Raw genomic sequence first — 13343 nt, 5'->3', positions numbered from 1 at the left:
ACATTGACATCTATTACTTTAAAGTTTAAACCTAGAAGACTATAGAAATCGAGATATCACTAATTTGATATTTGATAATCAATGACTTTGTCAATCCACCGTAACACCATAATCACGTATTGCAAAAAGAAAAAGAAAACCACGTTTGTTTGGTACTAGTTGTGGGTACAAAACAAGAAAGTTTTTTTTTTTTAAAGTCACGGATTTTCCATTAAAATTGGGTAAAAATCCATCAATACAAGAGAAAAATACCTTAGTACATGGAACACCTCAAACTTAAGTCGAAGTGAAACTAACACTAAGTTCCGGTAATCGCACGTTTTGTGCATGCTTCCGACAAGTGGAAGAATGACGAGCACAGTAATTGAGCACACAAAGGGCTCTTTCAACAAAACCAAAATTGGTAGATGGAAAGATCCACTCAACCTCGGTTTGATGACCACGAAGAAGATGCATCTTCAACCTGTATAGAACAAAACCTAACAGGAAATCCACAACGGGATAGTGGACAACGGCTAATCCGTATCCAAGATAAACCAAGTCAAACCCAACGCAACATGGGCTAACTAGCATAAAAACATAAAGCATAACTAAGTAAAAACACAAAACAAAAAACACAACACAACCAAATCGGCAGATTCGACCACTTCTGCACCCGAAAAACTCTTCAGCCACGTCCCTCCCATCCTTAGCTCGGAGTCTCACCGCATACTCTTCCGTAACACTCCAGTCGGAGAGAAAAACAGAGGAAGCCACCGAAGCCGCCAAACCGTTCTTAGATCCGAGACCAGACCCACCGAAGCCACCGAGACCTGACCCACCGAAGCCACCGAAGCCACATGCGTACCACAGACCCTCCGAAGGATCCGAGACCAGACCCACCGAAGCCACCGAGGCCACCTGCGAACCACAGACCCACCGGAGCCACCGAGGCCACCTGCGAACCATAGACCCACCGAAGCCGCTAAACTGGCTGAGCACCAGGAACCGCCGGCGCGTCAGAGTAACAATGAGCTGAGCCGATGCAAGGACGAAGGAAGAAACGCCACCTAGAGCCGCGCACGTCAGTGAAGAGATGCTACCGAGGCCGATGCTCACCTCGCGAGCAACCGTCCTACCTCCCAGGCCGGAGCCCAGGAGGCGGCGGCGGCTACAAAACAAGAAAGTTGATCTCCCCCATATTGGGTGTCATTTAAATAAAAATAGAAAGCTCATAATGTAGACCTGCTAAGTAGGGAAATATCAAATATGTGTCTCTTAATTATAAAATATTCATAAATGAATTTTTAACTTAAAATGGACAAAAATACCCTTAAAAGACTTTTGAACCAATTTTACTATGAAATTAAAAAGAAAAATTACGATGGATTACGATGAAATAAGGAGTTACGATGAGTTACAATAAGTTACGATAAGATACGATGAATTATGATAAGATTTGCTTTGAAGAGATTTTTTTTTTGTCAAAAGTCTATTCTTAGATATTTTGCAATTAATAGGTTCATTCTTGATATTTCCATACTTAAGAGGTTTCTTGATGAAATTTCTCAATAAAAATGCTCCGCTTTTGAAAGTGTTCAGAATTAAAGTTAAAGCCAAACTATAAACAAAAATTTCGTTCTAGTACTATTTATACTTGAAAAAATTGAAAACTAAAGAACACTCATACCTTCGGAAAATATTCATAAATAAATAAAAATCAAAAACAAAAACAGAATCCTGATCTAGTATGTGTTCACAGAAGTGGAACAAAAACAAAAATTAGAACCGAAGCAGAATTCCTATTCCACTTTTCGGCGAATCAAAACAAAGAGACTGCTCTAATTTCACTTGCCCATGTTTAGTTGGGACTTTGGGTCAAACATTCAACCTGAATTAAGAGCAAATTAATTGCACGTGATTATTATTACTTTAATTATTTACGACGAAACTTCACATGCGTAAGTATTGGACGCGTGGATAATAAGCCAATTTTTTTTATTTTAATTTATTTTTTGTGTATCCAGAGGCCAGATCCAAAAGCACAACCCAATTAATCTCCTAGGCTACAGAATACAATAACACCTTATCTCCAAGAACCGTTCACCCAAAAAAACTAACAGCTATGTCCATATCCAATGACGATCACGCCACCCTAAACTCAGAGCCGATCTGCACCGTTGATCCGTACGATTACCTCAAGATCGACAGAAAAACAGACGGCACAATCTCACGCCACCTCATCTTCCCGAACTCCCCCGCCGCACCGGATTCCGCGAACACCCCTTCCAAAGACGTCCCTCTCAACCCATCCCGGAACACGTGGCTCCGAATCTACTTGCCTTCTCCGACCCCGCCGCCCCAAAAACTCCCTCTCGTCGTCTACTTCCACGGCGGCGGATTCATCCTTTTCACCGCCGCCTCCACTATGCACCACGACCTCTGCTCCGCAATGGCGGCGGAGATCGGCGCCGTGGTGCTCTCCGTCACCTACCGCCTCGCCCCCGAGCACCGCCTCCCGGCCGCCTACGACGACGCCGACGACGCCCTGAGATTCGCCGCCTCCGGATCCGACACGTGGCTCAGGGATTTCGCCGACACGTCCCGGTGCTTCCTCGCCGGGACGAGCTCCGGTGGGAACATCGCGTACCGCGCCGCCGTGAGAGCCGCGGCCGCGGGATCTGATCTCGGCGGCTTCTTCGGGTTGAAGATCAGAGGGCTGATATTGCACCATCCTTTCTTCGGCGGAGTTCGGAGGACCGCCTCCGAAGTCCGGCTGGTGAACGATCCAGTTCTGCCGCTGAGCTGCGGCGACGTGATGTGGGAGCTGGCGCTTCCGGTGGGGGCTGACCGGGACCACAGGTATGCCAATCCGACGGCTGCGGAAGAGGAGTGCGGGTTGATCGGACGGCTAGGGGCGAGGGTGCTGGTGATCGGGTGCGGCGGAGATCCGTTGATCGATCGCCAGGTGGCATTGGTGGAGATGTTGAAGAGGAACGGCGTTGAGGCCGTGGGTGAGTTCGGGGAAGGGGATTATCACGGAGTTGAGTTGACGGATATTTGTAAAGCAAAGGCCATGTTCGTTTTGCTTAAGGATTTCGTAAATGTTAAATCATGACTATTTCAGTAATACTTGCATGTAATGGTAATTTCTCATGTTGCATTTCTTTTGGGTTATTATTGTGATACATTTTTTTTGTCTTTCTTTTTTTTACTCATTTCTAAGACCTATCTGTTGAAAATGAGGACTTTGAAGGTGGAGAGAGTGTCGTCATTAGATGTTTGGTCGTGTCGGACTCTTAACTCCGATGTTCAAAAATGTGGGAAAAAGTCTATTATATTAATACTTTTAATAAACTAAAATGTGATTTGAGAAAATTTTATATGGGTCCCATTATTGTTCCGTAGGGTAGGGTAATGTCTTGTACGTTCAAGATAAATTTTGGTTAATTATGTTCACAACTACTACTTCATCATCATGGACTCTCCCCAATGTGGCTCTCACGTCCAAGTCCGCCCAAGTCTAGAGGCGGCGCTCAATTATTTATTTTATTTTTAGTTTAAAAAGGATAAGTAGAGTAGAATAAATCAGAGCAAGAGACTCAAATAAGTTTGTCGTCTACTAAGTGGGACAAAACAATGGTTTTCTCTATTTTATTTTATAGAAACCATTGTTTTCTATAGTGAAATATATTATTACATTTGCCAAATCAGCTGCATTAAGATGAGCACTACAAGATGGGGCACCAAGAATCCAATTAAGCAGCAGACAAAGCATTAGAGCCTAAGAAGCCTTATTTATCCGCAACACAATTCCTAGACCGTTTAACAAAAGAAAAAGGAAAACAACCGTGAGCGTTGAACTCTAATATATCTTTAATGATCTGGTCTTCCTCTCCCACATGGATGGGACACGCGTACTGTTGCAGTAATTGTATCATTTTTATCGATGCGGACTCAACTTCACAAGGGGTTGAGTTGAACTCAAACCTGAAAGCACATCAACATAAAAAAACAAAGCCATCGAAGCCACATATAAATCAGCCTGGCTTCAAACGCCTCATCGACATTAAAGTTCCTAAGGCTTTAGGCTTTAGGCTTGCCTTCAAATTAGCTTAAAATAATCGTAGCATGGGGTAATTTTTGTCGACAAGAACCTGAGCCACAAGAGGATTTGGCTCCCTCGCTGGCTAGACGACACAGAGTTGGATAAAAAAAATCATTTAATAGATTTTGATAAAAAAAGTTTCTAAATGGTCATAGTTTTGGAATTATCTCCATGGGTAAAATCAGCTCGTGTTAGTTTTTAAAAAATTTCGGGCCTAATTTTGAAGTCTAGATAGTTCGTAATAAGATTTAAAAAAAAAAAAAAAGTTCACCTAAATCATTATGACTTACTAATTAGCATATATATGAATAAAACTTAAATAGTATCAATACCGAATCAGATATTTTAATCTAAGCTTAACAATACTGTGAAATTTAATGTATTCATTAATTTTTATAAGCCGATATCCTTATCTAATTTCAAGTTTTAGTTTAGTAGGTATTTTTATAATTGACCCAAGTATTTCAAATATTTTCATATTTTCCCAATACGATTTGCTACATCAATCGCTATCATACTTTAGCGGCCTACATTATCCTATTAAATTAGATATATTGGATTCAAATTCAGAACCCATTAGGAGAAGTTCATGGATCGAAACATACAAAAAGTTTCCCACCCAGTTCTCAGTGCATTATCATGCAAGCCCAACAAACTATAGACAGCGATGAACTTGGTCCCTACAAACTTTTTCGCAAAGCTTTTAACTATTCTAGACAAACCTTTTATTTATTTAATGGTGAAATTATAGGAATGGTGTTTTTTTTTTTAATAAAAAAAATAGAATCTGTATTATAAAAATGGTGTTTTAAAAGTGTAATATTTTTAAAATAGTGTGAATTTTAAATTCATAAATAAATGGGGTAAACAATAAACAAAATTGAATTTCATCTAAAATACTAAATATTTTTATAACTCTGTATATATCAAGAAATATAAGGACTTGAAACTTGAAAAATACTATTTTCATGATAAAACACAAACGTTATTTTTGTGATTAGTTAAAAAAAATATGCTTACATACAATTTGCACTTATTTAATCTAAAATTAGGTTGGATTTGAATAATTTTCGCTGACTCTAATAAACCTAGAACGGTCCAAAGACTAATATATAATTGTTGTTATTATTAGTCCGACAATTGATTGTTTAGGAGTACTTTTCTGCTTTCACCTTTTAGCCACTATCTACTTCTCGCTTTGATAATCAAGCCTAATTAAGGGGTAGCAATAAATTAAATCAGAAATTTGATCGACCTCCTTTTTCTAGAATCTACATACTATTAAAATAGTAAAGTAAAGAGCACGTATAGACGTCATATGTAAGTACACATATGGTTTGTAGATTTTAGTCTTAATAATTAAATCTTGTACATTTTTCTAACTTTCTACTCAGTAGTTACTAGCAATAAAGCGTAAATATAGACGTCACATATACATGTGTGTCAACTCAATGAGAGTGAAACATTTTCCGAGGAAATAGTTAATAAACTCGTATTTCTTATTCATCTATTTTTTATTCCCACTATATGATTTTTAAAGTTGAATTATTTCATATATCTATTGAAGTAGGAAAATGTCATATTGGTTGTTGTAGGTGTGAATAAACATGTGTTTATATATTAATTTGATCTCTCCATTTGATGTCAATTGGTTTGGAGTTGAAATTCAACATGTTATCAGAACTTTGTACATTCATATAACTTGAATTTATCCCGACTCACGCGAAGTTTGAGATAGATTGTTACTCGGTCTGATCACGTTACGCGTGAGAGGGAGTATTAAAATGGAAAAGTCTCACAATCAACATTGATTGTGTGTGTGAATATGCATGTGTTTATATATTAGTTGAACTTATCAATTTGACACCAATTATTTTGAGTTGAAATTCAACAATATTCACAATATTATTCATGCATATAATACTTTACTTTGCGGTTGCTAGAACATGCTCTGCCATGGAAATGCTTTTTGCATCTTGGAGCTGAGTCCGTAGTGTCTGACCCTAAAGAGACACAGATATATCCTTGTTAAGAATATACGTAAATTCTGATATCGATATCAAAGCACATCGAAGTGAAAAGGTGCGTAGTTGGGTTTATATGGTGCAGTGGTACCAAAATGGAGACAAAGTGTCCACAGAACGCAGATCCAATAAGCTTTGTTGCGAGATCGATGATTTCCCACTACTGATTAACAAATAAAAAATAATGTTGTGGCTATGAATATATTTGTATTCAATAATGAATAGTTGGTAGGTTGAAAAACTTTTGTAGGGCATTAAAGTTGTTATCATGTGTCTTCTTAAAGAGCACGAAGAACAATACTTGTTTATGTTCATAATGGCCTGAGTTTGTTCACATTAAGTTCAAAATGTGGTTTTTTTTTTCTCACACTTCCTTATCTTTCGATTGACATTCAATTTTACTTATAAAAAATGGTTAAAATTTGAGTGAAAAAATAATATTCCTGTCTGAAAGCAGTTGAAATCTTGAGAGAAAACAAATGTAGATTTCGTGTTATTTCCTAGATATTTATGTTTATAGGTGCATTTACAAAGTTTGAAATAGCCAACGTTTCGTTAATTTTTTGTAAATAGCCACATAAATCTATTTACGCTATAAAAATAACAAAAAATGCAGAGTAAATTTCTAGTAAATATGGTTATTTACGAAGTATTTCCAACAGTTTTTGGCTATTTACAAAAAATTTACAAAACCTTGGCTAAAACACAAACACTTATGTTTATGTGGATTATATCGCTAAATTTTTGTTATGTATAATTAAAAATTAAAAAACTACCAAGGTTAAAAAAAAAAATATACAAAATAGCCATATAAAATTAATTACTACTAAAATTTGTTCATAATTTTTAACAAAATATTCAAAACTTAGGATCTTCTACATTTAACTTGGTTTTAAGGAATAGTAGCCGTAATCTCCTTCCTTCTATGTCACATTAGAGTGCTAGTGTGTGTTAACACAACTTGCATTCACTTGATTCAGGCTCTCACAGTGTTGTCTAGGTGCGTTGTAACGATCTTCAATAATATTTTGCAAATCCGAACTTCGAATCCTAGTACATATTTCTTCTTGCGCTTATTGCTTGAATGGAGTTGCCTCAACGTTTGAGCTTGAGTTCGAGCTCGTCTATCTTTGTTCATTTGAAGTTTTGAACAACTATTTAACATCGGCCTTCAAGAATTATTATAAGCGGAGAAAAGTTATAATTTTTAAGTGTTGCGACAATATATTGGTTAAGTATTCGTGAAGATCAACATATTTGTTTGAAAATATAACTTCGATATTAGACAACGTTGCTATACAAAAAAAAAAAAAAAAAAAAAAAAAAAAACACACACACACACTTTTGAGCCGATTGTTTCCAGGAGCTTGACTTTCGAACTCTCGTAGTTGCGAGATTTTAAGTTTCATTTTCAGAAGAACTGTTTTTAGCCTTACTACTAGCTGGACCTAGAGATGATTTACATTAGAGATTGAGAGTAAAACAAGCAAACGGAGAAAAAATTATGGAGAGATGAAAAGAAAAATGGAGAAAAACCAAGTTTAACTAGAAACTTGAGAGAAAATAACAGGTTTTTATAATACGGCAAAAATTGAGAATTTGATACATTTATCATATATATACAAGGGATATATTTAAAAAAAAAATGATTTTATTTTAGGTTCGTGTTTTTTTTTTTGAAACCTTTGTTGTTGGTGGCGTGGGGATTGAATCCAGAAAGTGTTATGAAATTATCAATAAGCTATGCTAAGTACCATTATTGTAAGTGCGTTTTCAATGGTTACAATTTTTTTTTTATTGTAGCGAAATTATTTTATTTATATATTATCATTGTCATAAAACTCAATTTAATTTCAGTTAACCCATTTTTTATCCTCAATTTAATATTTTTTTTAAGTAGTCAAAAGTTTGACATAATAATAACATAATTCATAGATTAATACTTCAGTCGGTGTATGCTACATTTAAAGCACCGAAATCAAAGAAATCAATTTGAAGAGAAATAGGGTTACTGCTGGAATGAAAACGAATTGAAGAGAACAAAAAACAAAAAGAAAAAAATCAAGACAGTATAGATCATTATATCTATCTATCTATCTATACGTATTTGAAAACATAGCATAACTATATATTGACTAGTCTAGCATTACGTAGTCAATGGTAATGCCCATGAACGCCTACGAAGTCAACTATTCTAATTTTTATTTGCACTTAAAGAGACTCAAATTAACTTGAAATGACATATATACAAAACGATTAGGTATTAGTCACTCCTCTACCTATCTACGTAAAGCCATTAATAGAGAGCCTGGGTTGCCTTATATATTGAGACTTGAGCGTTTCTACAAGAAGGTCGTTTCAATATCCAATTTACTAACAGAATTTATTGTCTCTCTACTCATGAATTCAAATTACATTATTGATCAATACCGAAATGCATGTGAATGAAAATATGAAATAAACGACACGTAATTGTATATCAGAAGAATAATCAAATAATCAAAAGGATTTTAAGCATCTAGGTTTAAAAAACAATTACAGTTTCCAAAGGACCCAAAACCCCATGTCCACATTTCGAGAAAAATACAGCCAAAATAAAACCCGAAAAAACCACTATTACACATCAGTTTTGACGATGACTTGATTGATAGTTGATTGAACTAACCGCAGCAGACCTTTCCGCCGCCAAAAATCACTTCACAGTTTCCCACCTTCCCAACATTAATTAATTCATTTAAAATAAATCAAAATAAACCCACCAAAACCTATTTTTAAGGTATCTCTCTCCATCTATAATCTATTCCATTCCATATATCTATATCTATATAAATATAAGAAAGAAAGCGTTAATTAATTGATAATGTTATAGGGCAGTAGGAGTAGTAGCAGGGAGAGAAAATGACCGTTGCATTAAACAGACGTCACATCAAAGAGCCGCCAAAGCAAAAAAAAACTAGACAGACGCGTGCAGGTGATGATGCGTTGACTGTAACTGTAGCAAATGGTGGTAACAGTCCGCCGCCGTGGGCCGAGCCTCCGGATTCTGCTCCAGACACCTCTTCTCAAGCTCCCGGAGCATCTTCGCCGCCGCCGCCGGCGCTGACGTGGCTCCGGCCCCGGCGAACCACTCCCTCACCATGTTCCCGACCCCCCACACGTCCACCTTCACCCCGTGAAGCCCACGCTCCATCTCCGGCGCGTGGGACCCCAGGTGGTGCCGGTAAGGGTATATCTGCGGAGCTCCCACGGCCTCCTCGAACCCGGACACGAACCACTCGCTCTCGCCGCGCTCGTTCACGCGCCGGGAGATCTTCTCCCACTTCAGGTCCCGGTGCATGAAAGACAAGTCGTGTAACGCCACCAGAGCCTTGGTCACGCACTTCAAGGCTTCCACGAGCTGGTCGGAGCTCGCCGGCTTCGGCGGCGGAGACCGAATCCCTCTCGGCTTGAAAGACAACGACAGGTCTGTCTCCGACGACCTCGTGACGAACTCGGCGTGTGGGATCCGGTGGTCGAGGAAGTCGTAGATCTCCTTCGCCGCGGTCCACTTTCTCTTGTTCGCGTAAAACCTAGTCACGGTGTTTGGCGTCGCCTCCGTTGCGTTCCCGTTGCTTTCGAGCCTCTCGAAGTCGCTGTAGACTAGGGCTTTCGGAGGAGGGGTTCCGTTGAAGCAACGGTCCGCTAGGAGCCCTAAGAGCCCGGCGATTCGGTAGCACGGGACTAGGGCTTTGAGCCGGTCGGACGGGGAAGATAAGTCGAGTGTGTGAATATCGGTTCGGATTATTCTCTCCGGTCCGCGGCTCAGCGCGCAAAATGTGATTGAAAACCCGACGGCGTAGTAGCCGAGAATGTAGGGCAAATCGCCGTATGTCCATAGAAGCTTCTCGATGATGGAGTTCGACGGCTCGATTTGGCCTTCCCTAATCTGATCCGTCTCTTCTCCTCTCCACAAACATAAGCCTCGTGTGAATCCCGTCACGTTCGGCCATTCGTCTTGTAGGTCATCGTCGGACGAGAATACTGTAGGCTTTCGGACCATGATCGTCTCGGCCGAGCAAAACTTGGAAACGATTCGGTTTACACAATCGTCCCAAAGGCCGATGAACGAGTCTCTGCTCGTGGCTGAGGCTGCGGTGAGGCTAGGGTTTGAGCGGAGGATCGGGGTGAGGATATCATATGTGACGGCCCGACAGTCGAGCGATTCGGCGGCGATCGTGAAGAATAGGTCTTTCCCTTGCGGTAAGTCTCGATACACATCTTTTCGGAGCGGGAATCGAAGATCCTCCGGCGGTGGCTCTTGCAAGTACCACGAGAGATCGAACAGGCTCGGGATCGACGCAGGCGGGACCCGCAAGCATCCGATGTAGTACTCCGACGGGTCTTGAAATTCCCATGGAGATATAGCTACAAAAAAAAAAAAAAAAAAAAATCCTCATACATACAATAAAAGGTTACCATACATATACGTGCGGTAGATATATACAACGTGACATATTAAAGAATCCTATCCATTTATTTCTTTTATTTTTTATGAAAGAATCCTATTCATGAACACAGAAAAATGCCCCACAAAACATGTGTGTCATAATCACAATAGTAGTTTTCATTCTGAAACGGCATTGTAGAAGTAAAATAAATAGTGACACACATGTGGGAAGATCTAGAAACATTAAATTAAATAGAAGCACAGACACAACACTTACATCTTAGAGAGGGTTCCGTGAATGGAAGCTGTAGCTGCTGATGAGATATGACTTTCTCTGCTGCCAATGAATTCAACACAGACGACAGTACCAACTCCATAAGAAATAGATACACAGTCACAGAAAAATCCACAAGATTCCAAGCTCTCGCAGAGAGAAAACAGCTAATACATAAAACACACATAACAAAAACACAGATCAATAAATAAAAAAAGATATTATTTATGTACCTCCAGAGGTGGTAGTACTAGTGGTGGCAGGGATTGACTTTTTTCTACCAAAGACTTTGACTTGCTGTCCGGGGACGAACCTGTCGACGGAGAAGCCCCTGAGAGGGCCGTCCTCGAACCCTTCCATGGTCGAAGCAACCATGGCTTCGTCAAAGTAGGTCAACTCGTCGGCGTTCAAGAAGTTCAACGACCCGCCTTGAATCTTCACTCTTCCCCTATGATTCTCTCCTTCTTCGGCCCACAGACTAACCGACTCTTCCCAGGCCATCCTTACCTTCCCGATCCGACGGAGCTCCTTCGTCGCCGGCGATGGTCCCATGACAACGCTGATGTCCCCTAACGCCGTCTGATCAAACCCCATCAACGGCCCAGATTGTCTCCCACCACCATACCCATAATACGTCTGATCTCCACCACTCCCCATTATCATCAATTGCTTTGACCTCGCTAACCACATGAATATACACATTACTCAAAATGAAAATAACTAATCACATTCACGTGCATTTATAGATATATATTTAGGTTTTGGCGTTCGGTTCTAACCTGGGAACTGATCGTCTGTTGTTCTACTCCGATGGACGTTATCATCAACGGCGACGATCGAGCCTGGGATGAGGCCACAGGATCGGCTCTGCGGAGAGGCGGAAGAAGAGGACGATCTCAGGCGAGAGCCCATGAACTGAGCGAGCTCTTCGAAGACCTCTTCGTCGAACGAAGCAGGCAGTCTGTGAAGCTTCCTCTCGTACGGAGACAGCCTGAAGTAGCTTTTCCCGACCGTCTCTCTCTCGCCGCCTCTCTCCCACTCGTAGACCTTCCGAAACTCGCCGAGCATGTTGTCCCACTTCGTCCCCGCGGTCTTCGCGTCGCGGTTCACTCCGTGGCGGTTCAGATACTCCGCGACTTCTCTGTCCTTATCGGCCCTGGTCTTTCCCTTGGTGGTAAGACCGCCAGAGTCTGGGTCAACGCTCTGCGAGACTCTCGTTGACCCGGTCGTCTGGTACTGAACTCTCCAGGCTCGAGCCAGGCAAAGCATCTCGTTGGGCTTCCACACCGGGCTCACGTATTTGCCTTTCCTGAACTGGTGGTGAACCGGGTTCGAATCTGACTCCGGCTTGTTTCCGGTGTCCTGAATCGACCCGGAAAGAGACGGGAGAGTCGACTGCGACGGAGACGAAGCCGTGTCGGAGGAGGAAATTTGCGGTTGTTGTTGTTGCTGGTGCTGAGGCTGGGCTATTGGGCTTGACTCGGTGGCGGCGGAGGGTATAACCGTCATTTGGGTCTGGACGGCTTTGGGCTGCTGAGAGGATTTCGGAGACGGCAAGATCTTCCATTGGCCGGTGGTGGCGGTGTAACGCGTCCTCTTAGGGTTGTTACTCGCCGCCGCCTGATCGAACGGCGACGGCGACGAAGAAGATATGATCACGTGAGGGTGGTTTTGTTGCTCTTCGAGCGGATCTTTTGGGGAAGATGATGAGACTCCTTGGTTTTGAGTCTGAGACTGTTGTTGTTTTGGTGTTTGTTGTTGTTGTTGTGAATGTGATGATTTCTTTGTTGTTTCTCCTTTGTTGTCACCCATTTCGATGATCTCTATCTAAATGGGGCCCGGGAATTAAAGGGAAAATTAACCTAACTGAAAAAGGGAATAAAGAGAGAAGGAAAAAAAATTTAAAAAAAACTCAAGAGAGCTTGGTAAAAAGATGAACGAGAGCCATTAGTGTAGAACTAGGTCTTTTGAAGTTTCTGGTTCAAGTTTTTTTTTTCTTCTCTCTATATCTTTCATAATATGTAGCGGTGCGAGTATATATATGTGTCATTATATTTATATAATATATATATCGCTCAAACAAAGGGCAAGTCAGCAAAAGTTTTGAGAGAGAGAGAGCTAGAGAAATATAAGTAGGGATAGCCAAAGCTAATAGAAAAAAGCAATAAAACGACTTAGCATATAATAAGATAAAAATAAATAAATTTTTAGGATGGGGAAGAAAGGAGGAGAAAAGAAGTGAGAAGAAGTCGGGTTATATATGGAACTGGCATTGAATATGACTCTTCAGGGAATTATTAATATCAATTAATGCAACCATCACATAGGGTTATTCTCTTGAACTGTCATTTTGATTTTTGACAACTATGTATTTGTGTAAGTAAATATATGCACCACAAATGTGGGTCATCATTGTACTTAACACTCTGAAACGCGGCTCTAATTAACCAAGTCAAGTAATTACAGAATATGAAAAGAAGAAAAAGAAAGAAAGAAAAAGGTTCAATATTCATTTCTTGCATTGAGCAAAGG

At 40.3% G+C, this 13343-nt stretch overlaps 1 protein-coding gene and 1 pseudogene across 1 annotated transcript; one reads left to right on the top strand and one right to left on the bottom strand.

Moving 5' to 3' along the window:
• The first annotated feature begins 2002 nt into the window (after positions 1-2002).
• LOC149380026 (carboxylesterase 1 pseudogene) lies at positions 2003-3180 on the top strand (annotated as a pseudogene).
• Positions 3181-8594: 5414 nt separating this feature from the next.
• Positions 8595-12749, bottom strand: LOC149380025 (Protein kinase superfamily protein). The gene is made up of 4 exons (XM_089603487.1): positions 11591-12749; positions 11045-11491; positions 10815-10874; positions 8595-10515 (listed from the first exon to the last, which is right to left on the bottom strand). The coding sequence occupies exons 1-4, from the start codon at positions 12621-12623 to the stop codon at positions 9065-9067; spliced, it is 2991 nt and encodes a 996-aa protein (XP_089459613.1). The 5' UTR covers positions 12624-12749; the 3' UTR covers positions 8595-9064.
• Positions 12750-13343: the final 594 nt, after the last annotated feature.

Source organism: Urtica dioica, chromosome 12 (genome assembly GCF_054948205.1).
Source record: "Urtica dioica subsp. dioica isolate 48M chromosome 12, U.dioica_male_clone48M_v1_H2, whole genome shotgun sequence".
In the NCBI taxonomy this organism is placed as follows: Eukaryota; Viridiplantae; Streptophyta; class Magnoliopsida; order Rosales; family Urticaceae; genus Urtica; species Urtica dioica.
This window is presented reverse-complemented; position numbering and strand designations above follow the sequence as displayed.